General features: G+C 42.4%; 1 protein-coding gene across 2 annotated transcripts; it reads left to right on the forward strand.

The window, feature by feature from the left end:
- The first annotated feature begins 470 nt into the window (after positions 1-470).
- On the forward strand, positions 471-10491 carry LOC309602717 (glutaredoxin-like protein C5orf63 homolog). Of its 2 annotated transcripts, XM_082336569.1 has the most exons (5): positions 471-538; positions 1581-1678; positions 5748-5868; positions 9217-9273; positions 10042-10491. In XM_082336569.1, the coding sequence occupies exons 3-5, from the start codon at positions 5749-5751 to the stop codon at positions 10219-10221; spliced, it is 357 nt and encodes a 118-aa protein (XP_082192695.1). In that variant the 5' UTR covers positions 471-538; positions 1581-1678; position 5748; the 3' UTR covers positions 10222-10491. The 2 variants fall into 2 exon arrangements, with proteins under 2 accessions (XP_082192695.1, XP_082192696.1); XM_082336570.1 differs by lacking the exon at positions 1581-1678 and having other exon boundaries at positions 472-538.
- Positions 10492-15647: the final 5156 nt, after the last annotated feature.

Consider the following 15647-nt stretch of genomic DNA (forward strand, 5'->3'; position numbering starts at 1 on the left):
TTTTGATACAGAACAGAAGGCATGGAGTAAGAGAAGCAGGGGAGCTCGGTGCGGCACAGGGTCGAGGCTGCAAGCCAGCAACCCCTTCCAGCGGAAAAAAAAGGGGCGCCCAGTTCTGGCTGAGCTCCCAGCTCCTGGAAAGCCGGGCAGGACCGGCCGCAGGGACTCCTCCCGCCCGGGGAGGAGGTCGGCAGGAGACCGGGCAACCGCCTCCCACCGGCGAGCCCTGTGGCGAGTGACCTCTGACAGCAAGGAGGCGCGCCTGGAGAGACAGTGGCTTCGGGGGCAGCCGGCAGCCCTCGAGAAGGGGCTCCGGGCGCCCGTGGGGCCCGGCCGCCGCTCCCGGGGGGGCCCCGGGCGCCGGCGGCGGCGGCGGGCGCCCAGCAGGGGGCGCCGAAGCGGCGGCGGGCGCCGCCTCCCGCCCGGCCGGGCCCGCCGGCGCCGCGCGTCCTCCCCGGCGGGGCCCCGCCCGCCGCTCCCCGGAGCTCGCCGGGAGCCCGCGCCGCGTCCCCGGGAGGCGGCAGGCCGCCGCGGCGAGGTGGGTGTCCGCAGCCCCGGCCCTTGCGGCAAGCCTCGCCCGCGGCTCCGTGAGCGCCCCCGGCCCGCCAGGGTTAACGCCGGCTGCTGCCTAGCGCCGGGCTGGGGCGGGCTGGGCCGCGCCGGGCCGCGGGGCCTGGGCAGCGGCCGCAGCGGCCTCCCCGGCGCTGGCGGTGGCCTTGCGGCGGGCGCGGGCCTTGCGGCGGGCCGGGGACGCAGCCCCCCGGCGGCAGCGGGCCTGGGGAGGCCGCCCCGGAGGGCAGGAGCCGGGCGGGTGGCGGGGCGCCGCCGGCCGAGCCCCGGACAGGCGGCGGCGGCGGCGGCGAGGCTCCGGCGCGCTCCTTCTCTCGAATGGGCTTTGCCTGTTCCTGTCCGTAGGGGCCATTACCGGCTTGGCAAGGACCACCCAAAGGAGTCGGGCTTTCTCATTACGGGAGGTAGTGGGGAGGCCTCTGGATACGCTCTTTACCCGATGCGGCTCCCCCCCGGCCCGTGGCGGGGAATGGATCGTTTAGCTGAAAAGTTTTCAAATGGAGCCGCTTGGAACAGGCTGTTAAACTCTATTATAATTTTACTTTATGGTAATGGTCCGTTGTCTGTGCAACGTCTGTAGTCTTCAGAAGTGGCCTCGTGGCCATTACCGCAACCTATTGGATGTTTTTTAAATTGTCTGAAATTTGAAGTACGGGCCTCAGACCAGAGTCTAGAATGGATACCTCTGGAGGGATCACTGAAGAAAATTTATTGCATGTTAGGATGAAATTATACTTTTAATCTCTTCTGGGATGGAATGCAATGGGTTTGTGGCATTTACCCCAGATTACTGTAGTTTGGAGGAGAAAATGTATAGAAATATGCATTGACTGATAGATAACATCACCTCACAGAAACAAGTGGTATTACTGATGATGTTTTGAATTTTGAGTTGATGTGAAAACCCGATTCTTCCTTAAAGACCTTTAAGGTTACATGCGCTTGCAAAAAGAAGTTAAAGATTTTCCTGTGTTTTGCATGCCTCCTCTGAAATGCTGGTGGGGTAAAAGCCTTGTGGGGATCTCAACAACTACAGGATTTGGTGTCCTTACGTGTGCTCCTTGGTCTCTTGCTGTGGCACCGTATTTTCTTGTTCAGCATTTCCCTGGTAAGTAATCAAACTGAAAACAGCAGACTGCCAGAAAATTTGCTTTCCTTGATGACCATACCTGATTTTGAATGAGGGACAACAGAAGAAGGCTGTTTTAAACCACCAGTGACTTGAGTCATCAGCATATATTCTTACATTTGTATCTGCTTGCTTTCCCCGTTCTCTTTCAGTTGATATTCCTTTGTCACACTAGAATGAGGATTAAATGGAGGATAGGAGTCAGTTTAATGGACACTTACAAAGTTTCTTTAAGATAAATGGCTGGAAAATGTCTAGGGCATTTTCAGTGTAACATTTTCCATGTTCCTGATATGTTAACAGAAAGAGGTGTGATTTGTGCAGGCAATCCCCATCTTCTGTCAAACCCAGGTTAGGGTTCCAAAATCAAATACTACATCAGTGTAAAGTGTACACAGACAAATGCCTGCAAGTTCATAATAATTTCATCCTCTTTAATATGTATACAAACCCATGGAAAACAGGACATAATCCTGTCCAGATATGTCGATAGTTATGTATATAAAACATTCAGAACCACAGAGCAAGAGTGTACTTGTGACTTGAAGCTGAGATTATTTACGAGTATATAGCATCATTAAAGGGTGCATAGTTGGAGAAAAAAAAACAGCCATGATTGTCTTTCCTTGATTGATGCTAAGATGAGGTTTCTATAGATAATTATCTTGTCTAAATAATGGCTAGTTTTAGTGTCACATTTTATTTTTCCAGCAGATGAGGATTTATTAGGTGATGGAAATTCTGTTAACAGGAAATGAGTCCAATTTGGCTTTGCAAAATACAGCACGGGCCAAGTCCAGACTTACAAGCATCGTCTGTTAAATCATTCTGTAGCATTGTAGTGTAGGGGAGGGTAGGTTCTGAAGTTTGCAAGCATCCTTCTTTACATTTAGGTATGAATTTTGTTCCTCAAACAAATCCTTATAATTACTTGGGGGTAGGCTAAAGAGAGCTCCAGAATAATCATGTTGAAAGGTTTTGTGTGCACCTTTAGCGTTTTAGTTTCATCATAACAAAAGACAGATAAAATACAGATGTGAGCAGGATGTGAATGCCGTGGGGCATCTGTGCGGCACTTCCCTTTCTTTTTGTCAGTGATGAAACCAGCATGGAAGTGACCTCTGAGGTTGGAGCTCTGTGTTCCAGAAACGTTGCTCAGCTTCGTGCAGGCCAGTGTTGGGAACCCGCTTGTTCACGCGGTGGTAGTGTGCGTGCACTGAACACCCGTGTGGCTCGGGGATGCTGTTCGGACAAATTGAGCTGTTGCAGTAGATTTTCCTGAGTGAGTGAGTGGATATTCGCTTTCATCGGCTCCTGAACAATAGCAGCTATACTTAACCCTTCACGATATTAGAACCCTTCAGTGTTTGTGCAAAGCCACTGCTATTTGGTTTTATCCGCGACCTTTTTACTTAATCCAATAAAATAAGATTAGTAAATTCTACTGATTTAAAAGCAAATTTCTATGGGGGCAGAGCCTGAGTTGCCATCCTGTGAAGCTGAAGTCACACCATGCTTTAACCCAGGTTAAATGCCTCAGGTCTGACTGCTTTCCTTCCTAATGATGCTGTCTGGCAACTGTGGGCTTCAGAAGCATAGAGAAGTCAAGGTGTGTCATCTGTACTGTGGGAACATGATGCCATCTGACAGCATCTCACCCTCCCTCAGGGCTAGATGTCTCAGGCTGCTTTATGCTGATGGAAGAGCAGAGCATGACTGGGGCTAACTCTGGAAACAGCAGACTCTTGCTTCCGTAGTAGTACAGGTCAATGAAGATTTGCTCCTGAATTCCAAAGATAGTGTTGCTTATAATTATTTAGAATTTGTAAGGAAGTAAGACACTGTGCTAGCTTATTTCTTTTCGTGGGATCTGGAAGCTTAGGTGCTGATACTGCCTTACTCATTCCTCTTCAGTTGATATTTTGGTAGGAGTTGTCCACTGGACTCAAATCTACCAGAGGGTGGAGGGATCAAAAATGGGGGTATAAAGGAGTGAACCCGAGCCATTTTATACACGTGTATATATACGGGGGAATAAGAGACATGGAAATCTAGGCTTTATTTATTCTGCTGTTCACAGAACAATTTGGGGGCATTTTCCTTGTTTCAAATGCACAAAATTTGGCTTGCTAGGCTGGCAGCAAAAGCATTCATTTAAAAACTTGCCAGAATGCAAACTATTTGTTTTGGCATTTTTATCTTGCATGTGAGCAGGCCGACATGCTGCAGTTTCTTATGCCAAAACCACATCCATTCTGGGCACCTATTTACTGTGGATGTAAAAATTTCTCATTATGGCTGAGGCTATTTACTGTCATCCAAATTTACGTTTTTCCAAAAGGTTCCAAGCTTATTTTTGTATTTATTATGTAAAATCCCAGACAATTAGATTTCCACCTGGCTAAATAAAACAAATGCAGTAGCTGCCAAGGTCTGTGACCAATGGCAGTGTGTGCTGTGCCAGTCATCTGCAACTTTGCAGTCACAGCAAGCATACTGCTCTGCCCCTGCAGCTGACTCTTAACTGGTATCAAGCCCGACAGGTACAGATGAAGAACCCTTTCTATCCCAAACTAAACAGTAAACCCAAAGCCCATTCATTGCAGAATACTCTGTTTTAGACAACTTTATTTTTATGTGCTCAAAGACAAAAAATCTGGTTCTTGCCTAGCATCTGAAATTTGATAATTCAGGCTATAATTTTCAAAGGGTGATAGCTTTTCTTTGTATTTGAAACTTCTGTATCTGTATTTGTATCTGTTGAAACTTCTTCTGGAAACATGGCAAGTTACCCTTACCAGAGTCCTCTGGGAAAAAAAGGTGTCTTTGACAGTGCAGTAAGGCTGGTGGAGCAGTGTCATGTCACCCATTCGATTTTTTCTTGTGATTGTTGCTTGAAATGTAGCAGTTAAGTAGCCTTGAGTTTAGTCTACTGCAATGTTTTGTTCTTCCTTAGCAGTTATGCTGGCTAAACTGTCTTTCTTAAAACAAAACTATGTAATATTAGTACTGAGAGATTCAGTGAATGCACTAGGCTCTTTTTTGCTGAGCATCCTAAAACATCAGTTGCAACGTAGTCCTGCTCACACTTAAGTTGTTTAAACTTGTGCCGTTACATTGTGGTTAGCTGTAATTGGTAGAACTACAGGTAAGTCGTGCCTGAACAGAAACTGAACAGAACCCATTTGGCTTTATGTAAAAAGGACTTGATTTTCCCGGTATAAATTCTGATGTCAAGTGTCACGTCTGTCGATAGTCTCTGTGCAGACTCCCTTTTGCTTCTCGTTTTTGCCTTTCAGTCCTAAAATGCCTTGTAAAGGTCCCATTAAGACACAAGTTTGGAGGAAGCACTGTTGTTACTAGTGTTATTATGAATACGTGACTTCGAGACTCCAATATGGCACGCTTCAACAACATTATATTTACTTAAACTCTTCCAAAGAAATCACAAACCCAAACCCATCAGCATCTTTCATAAATTAATTTGCTGTTGCAGGAAGGACTCAGGGCAATGTGCATGCTTTTACTATTACCAAGTTAAATCATCTTGGCTGAAGCTTTTTATTCACTGCAGAAAGCATTATATTAATATTCTGATTAGGTACAGATTAGTTTTTTTATGGAATAATTTTGAGTAAGTAGAATATGTCAAGCACTGCAGCAAGATTACTGAGGTTCAAAGCACAGCACTTTGCGTTTTGTTAATATCATCTAATTCTTACTGGCATCTATGCAGTTGAAACAGTGTAATGCATTTATGTCAGCATTTGTGTTAAGGAATTCAGAAGAAGCGTTTCAGCAAGAAAACATAAGGGTTTTTTTTAAATGGAACTACACTTTTTGAGCTATGCAATGGTTCTGGCCTGCTGCATAGTAAACCATTTTTCTGATTAATGTGTTGATACTGTGAACATAAAAATCCTGGGAAAATGGTTCGATTGTGTGTATTTTAGAACTGCGACTAAAGTATTGCATTTATCTTCACATTAAATTTCATGAGCTATAACTTGCCACAAAACAATTAAACATTTTATTTTTGCCTGAACAGGATGATGGTGCTTTGTTTTCTGAGCAGAACACTGCAACTAGCAAGATATTCATCCAGTCCACTGGGGAGACAACTCTGTTCAGCCAGCTCAAATAAGCCAGTGTTGACTTTATTCACCAAGGTAAAAGTTGCTTACAGAATAAAGCTAAGCAAGACTGCGTATTTATCAGCTTTGATATACACAAATCCCAGATTAAATGGCTTGACCATGCTTTTTGTCCCCTTGAAATTTGTGTAGTATTGGACATTTTACCTTGGGGGTGTCTTTTACACCAGGCTTTACAGCACAGTCCTGCTCACATTGTAGCAAACAAGTAGTTACAGCCAACAAATGAGGATTTCAAGATAGCTGTGTCTCAGTGACACTGTGGTGCATTTACTAGCTGAAAATTGTTCTCTAACTGCTAGTGTTTCATCCTGGAAATGGAGAACAAAGATGAGTTGTTACTAGATAATCTGCCCAGGTCAAGCATCAACAGCCAAAGTAGGCTCTTCACGGCACTCATGTTTAATTTCAGCACTACCTGTGAGACTGAAAATATATCCAAGTAGTGTTGGCAGCGCACGAGGAGAAAGTAGGTTGTGCCCTACCCTCTTTTTGCTTTATTGGCTGTGTAATGCTGACAGGAATAAAATGCAGGCGAAGGTTTGCCTGTGACATGAGCAGATAGGATTCTTAAACATATTTAGAAAACAGATGTGATGAGCAGGAATGGTCATTTGTGAACTGTCACCTTGCATGAATTGTCATCAAGAGCCTGTGTTATCTGCAGAGGTCTTCTGCACTTTTAGATATGATGGCACACAGCAGGCTATGCAACATGTATGTGGTTGATGTAGCCTTCAAGAGGAGAGTAACTAGAAATGCAAAGCACTGAGAATGTTGAGATCAGTATGGTGATATTTGTTGGAGACAAATGCAATTAAAATAATTTCCTCCTCCTGCACAATGTTTGTTCATTCCATCCCTAGCCGTAAAGGCGTGTTTAAACTGTTTAACACATGAATAGGTTAAAAAATAAAAGGTCACCATCTGTTTATTAATCAGAGTAATGCATACTATAAGAAGAACTATACTTCAAAGTTACAGCGCTCTCTCCCCCTGCCTGATTCAGCATCAACTCATTCATAATCCAAATGTGATAAGGTAGGGAATAATGAGCTTACCTTTGGGTTAACAATTGGAAAAAAACTCTTTGTATGATTTTTGTGTCTTAAAATTTTTAACTAGTAAGACACTGTATGAAATCAAATTTTCTAATAGCAGAGTTCAAGTAGTTATCTGAAGTGGCCTATTGTTGAATGTGTTTTTAGCTTAAAATGTTTTTCATGTCTGATACCCCTGGCAATTGCAAAGCAAAATGCAGACTACTTTAAAATAAATCTAATCTACGCTCTTAGTTTATGCAAATTAACTCCTTTTTCCCTCCTTCCTATTTCTAAGAATAAGGAGAAAAGAGGAGAAGGCAGGAGGGAGCTATGACTTCTACAGCCAGTTCAAACTGATAGAAGCTAGCACTGCCAAATGGTTTTCCCCTCACAGGCTCCTTTTATGCCAACACAAGCATTTGTGCAACAACTGCTCCGGGTTAAAAAAAAAACAACTTTTTTTGTTGGTGTTTTTTTTTTTGCAAGGCTACTATTAACTCAGATCAATTCTCCTGTCTAGCTTTACTGTGCAGCTGTTTGAGTGCTTATGCCAGCACAAAAGAAGCAGTGACAGGAAGATGGGTCTGCTTCCTTCAGCACCAGTGCCAGCTTAAAATGACCACAAAACTGCAGTCTAAGTATGCAGCATAAATGGCAATTGTCTGTAGAAATAAAACCATCCCTTCCACCACATGTATTGTCTAACAGATCAGCATACATCACTTTGGGAACAGATTTTTACTACCTCAGCAGTAGGAGTCCCTTTTGCCACTGCAATATACATCTAAGAGAGAAGGTTGTCCAAGACAGCTTTATCCAGGCAGCCCTATTAACATAGCAAATTAACATAAAGCAAGTGATGGCAGAGAGCTACTGGTGCACTGTTCTACTGAGAAGTATGTACTAATATAAATGGACCGTTTAAACAGATTTCACTGTTAGTTGAAATAGTTCACTGTCTGATTTTAAACCAGTTCCAATCTTAGTACCATGTAGTGCTTAAGCTTGCCATCAGAGCAGGAGTGAAAATATTCTTTGCCAAGGGTCAGCCTAGTTTGTCAAATGCTTTTATGGGACTGTTACGTTAGAAAGCTTTCCACAGGCCTCGGGGAACCAAGTATGTCCTGCTTTAACTGTAAGGAGCCTGGCGTGTTACAAAACTGATGTGCAGGATTCTGGGACGTTCATTTCAGTCACCAATATCAGGTATATCAACCCTCCAAAAGCGACAGGAACTAGCAAGAACACAACACTGTTCATCTTTAACATCTTGCATAGGTTTTCAGAGCATAAGGACTTGTCTGTGTGGGAAAGACAATTTAGATTAGATGTGAATTAAAAGAAGAGTATTTAATCCAAGTTAATTCACATGCAGGAAATAAGAAGTAGCTGTTTCAGATTAACTCCATGTTTAAACAAGCCCTAGGAAGACTTTAAGTGGGAGGGAGAGGAGAAGGTCTTTTCCAGCTGTGAGAGGTATTTCATGGCAAAGGGACAGAGCCATCACCTTCACCACTGTATACTTTGCTATGTGAATTATAGGCTGAATTCTGCCATTACAAGCACTGAAGCAACATGCCTTCACGTGAGTTGCTTCTTCAGGTACGCGCTGCTGTAATGATCATGATGCATGATCAGCAGAAGTCAGCTGTCTAACTGTAGTGGAAGACGAGGGAGTTCTCAAAAATGAGGGGTTTTCTTTGACCCCATTGCAAGTCAAAACACTGCAGCTGCTTGCCAGTTCTCCGTGCTGAAGGTTACTACCCTCCCCACTCTGCAGGTTGGAGGATCATGCTTAATTCCTTTCAGGCAAAGTCAGCCAGCTTATCTTAAATCACCTTCTTTTGCTATTTGAACTGACCCAAGTGACTCGATCTGAAACAGGTTAGAAATTCCTCATGTGACTTCCTCATTCCCCTTCTATCAAGGGAAATTCTTCTATCGGGAGTGGTACCCGCAGTTGTTTTCAGCTGGTGGTGGCAATGCTTTGAATATTCATTGCTGCTGACCAAAAGAAGGGGATTGTGGATGACCTTCCGAACCATGCCCTTGAATCAGCCTTTAGAAGAGCCATTGAAAACTGTTAATAATATAAAAATAATAGCAAATGAGAAATAATTAAGTTCTGTGGCTGAATAGTTTATTTTCTCTTCATCCATGCTGTACTGATAAAGATTTAGAAAGCACTAAGACAGGTGGTCCAGGGGGGGAACCCACATTTACAGCAATGATCCCTCCTGTCTATGTATGTTACTTTACAGTACAAATGATCTGTGTGTTTTACTGTGTGCTTTAAGTTGGTCTGAATATTTTCCTTTAGAAACCATGCCCTCTATGTGATGAAGCAAAAGAAGTGCTTGAGCCATATAAGAGAAGGGTAATGTATTGCAATACTGTTTACATTTTTCTATATAGAAAGAAGAGTTAATCAGGATTCTTTCTTTGTAAAAGAAAATTGCTTGGATTTATTTGCATCCATTATTCTTTCATGGGTGACCTCTTCAAGACAATTTCAGCACTGATTTCCATAAAACTCATTATCCAAAAGCATTCTGTGACAATGCTACTCAAATAAGTATTGGCAAACTAAACCAATATACAGCTTGTTGCAATAGTTTTTAAAACCTCCGGTTTTGTAAATACTATTGCCTTGCCTGATAGAGGAGTTTGCAACTTTTATGAGGCAGGTAATGATGTCATTTGGGAAGGATGTTAGTAAGTGGGACTTCAAATATTTGAACTATATGTGATTGCAATTTTTGCCATTCTTCAACCAGGTGTTGATCTCTTTCTTGAAGGAAAAAATTGTTAGCAGAAGCATTAAGAGGTGTTGCACTCTGCTGCCTAACAGGCAGCTGTTGTGTTGCATATTTGTTGTAGTTGGTGCTCACAGGAGAGTGGTTCTGCACAGAGGATCAAGAATATCCTGGACGAGGGAAAGAGCCCTTTGCGGACACACAGCCAAGGATTGTGGCTACATATGTTTTGTACTCACAAAATGGACAGTTGTCGACAACATGGAAGAATATATCCAAAAGCACCCAGAAAACAGTCTTGCGTTTCTGAAAAAAAAATTGATCAAAAGACAAGCTGGTATTGTTTCTCAGTGCCTGGTAGGTACTAACATATTTCTTTTCTGTGACAGTTTATTTTGCAGGAGGTGGATATTACCCTTCCAGAGAACTCGGCGTGGTATGATAAATACAAATATGACATACCTGTTTTTCATTTGAATGGGAAGTTCCTAATGAAGCATCAAGTAGACATTCAAAAGTTTGAGGACCAACTTATGAAGCTGGAGTTGCAAAATGATGGAAACCAGTGAAGAAAATGCAGCTCCTCTGGTGTGGATCTGAAAGGACGGCGCAACATAAATTGTGTGGAAAAGCAGTATTCGTTACCTGGCCTTACGTTTCTTAGAACGTATAGTACCAGTGTCCTAAAAAACTTGAGTGACTTGTATTCTATGCTGTATTAATCATCCAGCCCAGCTGGACCCGTAGCAACCTTTTCTGTACCATTCATTTGCTGCTATCCTAGGCTGGCTTTTCATTGACAGAATAAATGCTGCTCCATAACAGCAGATAAAGTGAAATGTGCTTCAAGATTGTTAGTATGTGTAAGCTGTAGGTCTGTAAGAGACTTCCTTGAAGAAGTCTAGGAGTCTATCCTACGTGTTCATTTGAAATGGAGAATAGGGCATTTACTGGAAATGAAAAGGACACTTGATTAAAGATGGCACACTCTCACTGAAACAGTCATATCTATAGAACAATCATCACAATTTGATAGAACTGTTGCTAACACGGGAACACTGAATAGTTTATTTTTCTTCTAATGAGATGGACATATGTTGCACTTAAGTCTATTTTATCTACTACTGCAAGCTTTGAGCTCCTTAGTACTTGAGTTACTCCCAGTCACAAAAAAAAAAATAGAGTGAACTATAATTGAGCCAAAAGAACCAAATCTGCAATGAAAACAGCCTTCCTTAACTCCAGACATGTCTCTCCGAATGCTACTAATTTCAGAATATAAAATGAAAGTAAAAAACCCTAAGAGTGTCTGTAAAAATTTCCTGGCCTAAGATACGGGACTTCTACCTTAGACTTCAGTCAGGTTCTTAAAAAAATCCATCCTAATATATGGTCTTTTGCCCTGTTTAGGGATGCTTGTGGCATCCAAACACGGGTTTGGCATCTCTGTTAAATAAATACAGTGAACACAGAAAACATGTTTCTCTGATATTATGGGAACAGTGCTTGGTCCATGGACTAGAGTTCTGTCGTGACTGAGTTCAGTCATTATGCTTTCTGACAGAAAGGAATCACATTTCAGTTCTGTGTGCAACACAACTGCAAATCCATTTACTGTGTAGCAAGAATACCATGTTATCACGGGTTACTACAGTTCTGTTAGTGCATCATTGGCTATGTAGGGGTGTGAGGTAGAAAGACAGAATACCTAAATTAACTATTTTCAGGAGGAGGAGAAAGATAGGTTAAGTAAAAGTCACCTGTTTTAAGTTGAATAGTCTGTAAAAAGCACTGGAGAAAGTTGTTGGTATTTTTGATCAACTTAATAGATCCTTTAATGCAGAACCTAATCCTTACCTGCTGCATTTCTGTTCCTTCTACCATGGTGGTATTCAGTCTTCTCGTCACTAGGAATTTAAACAGGGACACCTGACAGATGTGTCTTCACAGGGGGGTAGAATCCAGACACAATACCCAGTTAGAACAGAAAACTGAAATTCACTAGGATTCATTACGGACTTTAGCTTTTGAAGTATGGTTCAATAAGAAGCCAGCTGATCTGCCATGGTGAAAGTGTGCAGTTCATATATGGCCCCATACCACAGTGTCTTCAGCGTTTGACAGATTGTTTGCAACCAAATTCTGATGTATTCCGAAAGATGGGGGGGTGGGGGGGGCGGGGTGAGAAATTAAAACTTACTTCCAGTTCAGGAGCTTGAGTCCACTCAGGAAAGGTTCTGAAAGTATCCAAGATTTCCCAGGAAAGAGAGCTGTGCCCTTTTTATAGCAAACAGCTTTAGTTAAGTTCAGCCACATCATCTAATTGTACCCTGCAATTTACAGATCTTCAGAAACTTCCGTTTCATAGCACTTCACCCTCAAGAGGTCTGCAGAAAGAGGGTGGCATCAAACAGGATGGATTTACTAGATTTGCAGGAACTAAAGAGAAGGTTAGACGTTTAAGCATCTCCTTAAACCTGTTTAAGGCTTTTCATCAGCAATTCTGTAACTGTTTGATCCAAAACCGAAATTACAGCCAACTGTTGCTTCTAAAGGAAAACACTCATCCTGACTTTAAGTAACCAGTTTATTCTTTTTGTAGCCTTACTTTACCTTTAGAACTTGCTGTTTTACCCTGATGTGGTCATTTACCTTGCAGAGGAAGAGTACGTTGAGGAGATAGATTGTTAAAAGAAACAAGCTGAAACTTCTCAAGAGTAACCTGGCAAAGTGTTAAGTGTGATGCTTTACCTAACATGAGGAAGAAAAAAAAAAGATAAAACTTGAAATAGCAAGATGCTGCTTGAATTGTATGTTGCAGCATAGCTTTGCCCTATCCACAGTGCTTTTCATCACCATTGACAGAAGAACAGTCAAACTTCTAATTATACCACAAGTTACTGTTAAATAATAGGTCTGAATTACTTCTGTATCAGCAAGCAAGTGCCATTTGCTTTCCTTCTATAATCTGAGATGGTTCCAGAGGGCCCAGGTTTTTCCTTACTGAGGTTTTGTAATAAAAGAACCGGCATACAGCACTTTTCAACCGTAGTTCAGGCACTTTTCTAAAATGTAGCATTATTATCTCAAAGATACGGAGGACAGAGGTCACGTGGACTTGCCCTATTTCCCAGTATACATCACTGACAGAGGCTGGAATAGCCATCAGAGAGCAATTTGCCTTTGTTTTATTTTTAATAAGGTCTGCTTTGGGAAGAAAAAAAATGGGAAACTAAAAGGAAACTTCTTAATCGTATAGGAGATGATAAGTCCCTTGTTCCTTATTCATTTAGACTGTGGAGGTTTTCTTCTGTAGCCAGTGACAGATTTTTTTTCCCCCTTTTATTTTGTAAAGTGAATGATAACAGGATTTTTATAATAGCTTTTTTCTATGGCATAGCCTTTATCAGTGAGATGGAGGTTTTCCATTAGTTCTGGTTGTGGGCGCTAGTTGCATATAATGTACAGAGAAGGAGTGGCTGCTTCTTCCAGCTCTTCTTCTGGTGTGCAGTCAAACACAACCCTGCATAGTGCATGCCTCAATCCTATTTTCCTTGTCAACACGAGTAGCAGATTCAGGTGTATGAGAAAGGTCATTGTAGACCACTCCTCTCCAAACACCACCCTGTCCTTCCAGAGCCAAAACATGGCATATATACTGCCAAAACCTTCCAGTGGTGTCTGAGATGTTACTGTTCTACCATTTTAAGGGAGTGGAAGCCCTATTCTCATCAGTTTGGACACAAAGACAGGAGGTGGAAACACGTCACTATGGAGTGTTGGTGGCACACCTCAAAGAAGGAGTTGTGCTGTAATCGTTTCCAGATAAAAGCACCGCAGGACAAGGTAATGAGCAAGACGCTGACAGTTCATTGTGGACCGTAGGTGCTACTGCAAGTTTCTCATTGCAAAATTAGGCTGTGTCAAGGTTGCTGAAGATGTTATTTCCTTCTTTGTTACCTTCTCTGTGGAATACGAAATACTGAAGTAAAAACTCCAGGAGGCCACCCTCTCTTCCGAAGCCAGCAGCTTTGCTCAGTGGAATGATAAGGCATTCGATGACCATCTTCACATGTGAACACTAAGAGTTCACATCTTCTAAGTAGTAGGTCAGACAGAGAAGTGTTTCAGCATCATCCTCCATTTCCCTGCCATTATCAGTCCTAAAAATAGTCATGTGAATTTCTGATCCCATAGGCAAAATAATTTATTAACCTCAATGGGACCAGAATTTTACCTCAAATAGTTAACTACTTTCCATTTCCTTTGACGTGTGGGGAGACTGAACGAATGCTTGTGTGACTTAGCATGACTAGCAGGTCTGCCTCCTTCATCTTCCAAAACCAAGAAAGGATGTATCATATGTAAATTTGAGGAATTTTTCTTCTTTTTGAATATAATAAATGCAGCAGGCTCCCAGCACATGCATCTCTTTAATCAAATGTGTTAAAGTATAACCTTAAAAAGAGAAGGCATATGCCCCTGCTGAATATATATTTATGGAGGCATATGCAACTTCGTGAAAACTGGCAATTTATTCTTTTGACAGTGAACGTTGGCAAGAGTGCTAAGCTCCATAATGTACTATCCCTGTAATGTAAAAAGAGCTTGAATACAAAATGAACTTATTTCCTATTTCTGGCCAATTAAAAAGCATATACACAATGTCCTATCTTCTTCCAGTAACTATAAATAACAAATACCCACCAGCCTTACTTGCTTACATGTTCTACTTCTCCAACTCTTTACTTGTGCCTTTAAATTACACACAGTACATAGAAGGGATTGTCTCATTTCTTCAAGCATAGCACTCCTAGCACAATGTCTTCCCATCCAAACTGGCCTGTGGTACATAATCTCAGACTCCCTCCTAGCTCCTTAAAGAACGCTCCTTCTGTAAAGTATGGCTCTTACTTATATTGTATTTTTTTCTCTCTCATTAGTGTTTAACTCCCCGAAATAACAAAAAATCTGCACGTAGGCTTAGCCAATTCTGAAAGCATTAAACTCCGTTTCAGTCTTGTGCATGCATTCATCTTTAATCACATGGCTGCCTGGATTAACTAGGAGTGCAGCAACACGTGCAAGTAAACAAAGCCACATGTGCAACTGTTTGCAAGATCATAGCTCATTTTTTTTGCTCAGTGACCGCATCGCTTTCCAGTCAGCTTTGCTCTGTACTGTACCAATATCATGTCTGTTTTCTATCACGTCCTGCTGGCAAGAAGGCTCCGTCCCATTCTTCTGAAGTTGCCGGACCTTGGATACCCAAACCTGAGTTCTTGCAGGGCAGAATGAGTTCAGGTGATATAGACCTGAACAAGAAAGTTTTGGCAATTAGGGAGCTCCAACTGAATACTGACTTGTGCTGCCTTGGCAAAAAGTATGGTAAGAACAACAAAACCACCCTCTGTCCTCTACCCTCACCTCTCACAGCATTTCAGATCAAGTTCTAGTTCTTGGCCTTTATCTTCAGGTGATACATGACACATGCCCAGGGTATCCAAAGGGTAAAACGAGTTCCTTCAGGAGACAAACACTCTGAGGTGTCTTACCTTGTCTGTGGAATGAACTGCAGGGACTGAGGGCACTCCACACTTTCCACATTTTTCTTTGATGTTGCCTTCTGGAGTGTACACAGTTGATCAAAACTCTATGCACAGAATATAAAATAAATCCCCCCTCCCCCCCCCCCCCATCATACACACACACAAATCTTACTGCAATGAGACACAACTACACCCGCTTCTCCTGGGGAGAAGATGAAAGAACAACATGTGACATGCATGACTGGAAAGCACCTAAATACTATGGTGATCAGTGCATATAAAACTGTCAGCTTTAATTCAGGGCCTTACTATAGGCCATATATTTTTAGCCTGTCTCCTAAAGAAATGAGACTTGGACCACGTAATCTGTATCAGTCCAATTCTTTCCTTCTCTTCTCCCTCTCTGACTCCTTCTCAGGAACTTTTAACCCAGAGACCAGTTCAAC

The sequence above is a fragment of the Platalea leucorodia genome (genome assembly GCF_965183815.1).
Source record: "Platalea leucorodia genome assembly, chromosome: Z".
Classification (NCBI taxonomy): domain Eukaryota; kingdom Metazoa; phylum Chordata; class Aves; order Pelecaniformes; family Threskiornithidae; genus Platalea; species Platalea leucorodia.

Coding starts and splice junctions, on each gene's coding strand:
- LOC309602717 (XM_082336569.1), top strand. CDS start 5,749: ATGATGGTGCTTTGTTTTCTGAGCAGAACACTGCAACTAGCAAGATAT. Junction 5,869..9,216: donor TGTTGACTTTATTCACCAAG/GTAAAAGTTGCT, acceptor ATTTTCCTTTAG/AAACCATGCCCTCTATGTGA. Junction 9,274..10,041: donor TTGAGCCATATAAGAGAAGG/GTAATGTATTGC, acceptor TTTCTGTGACAG/TTTATTTTGCAGGAGGTGGA.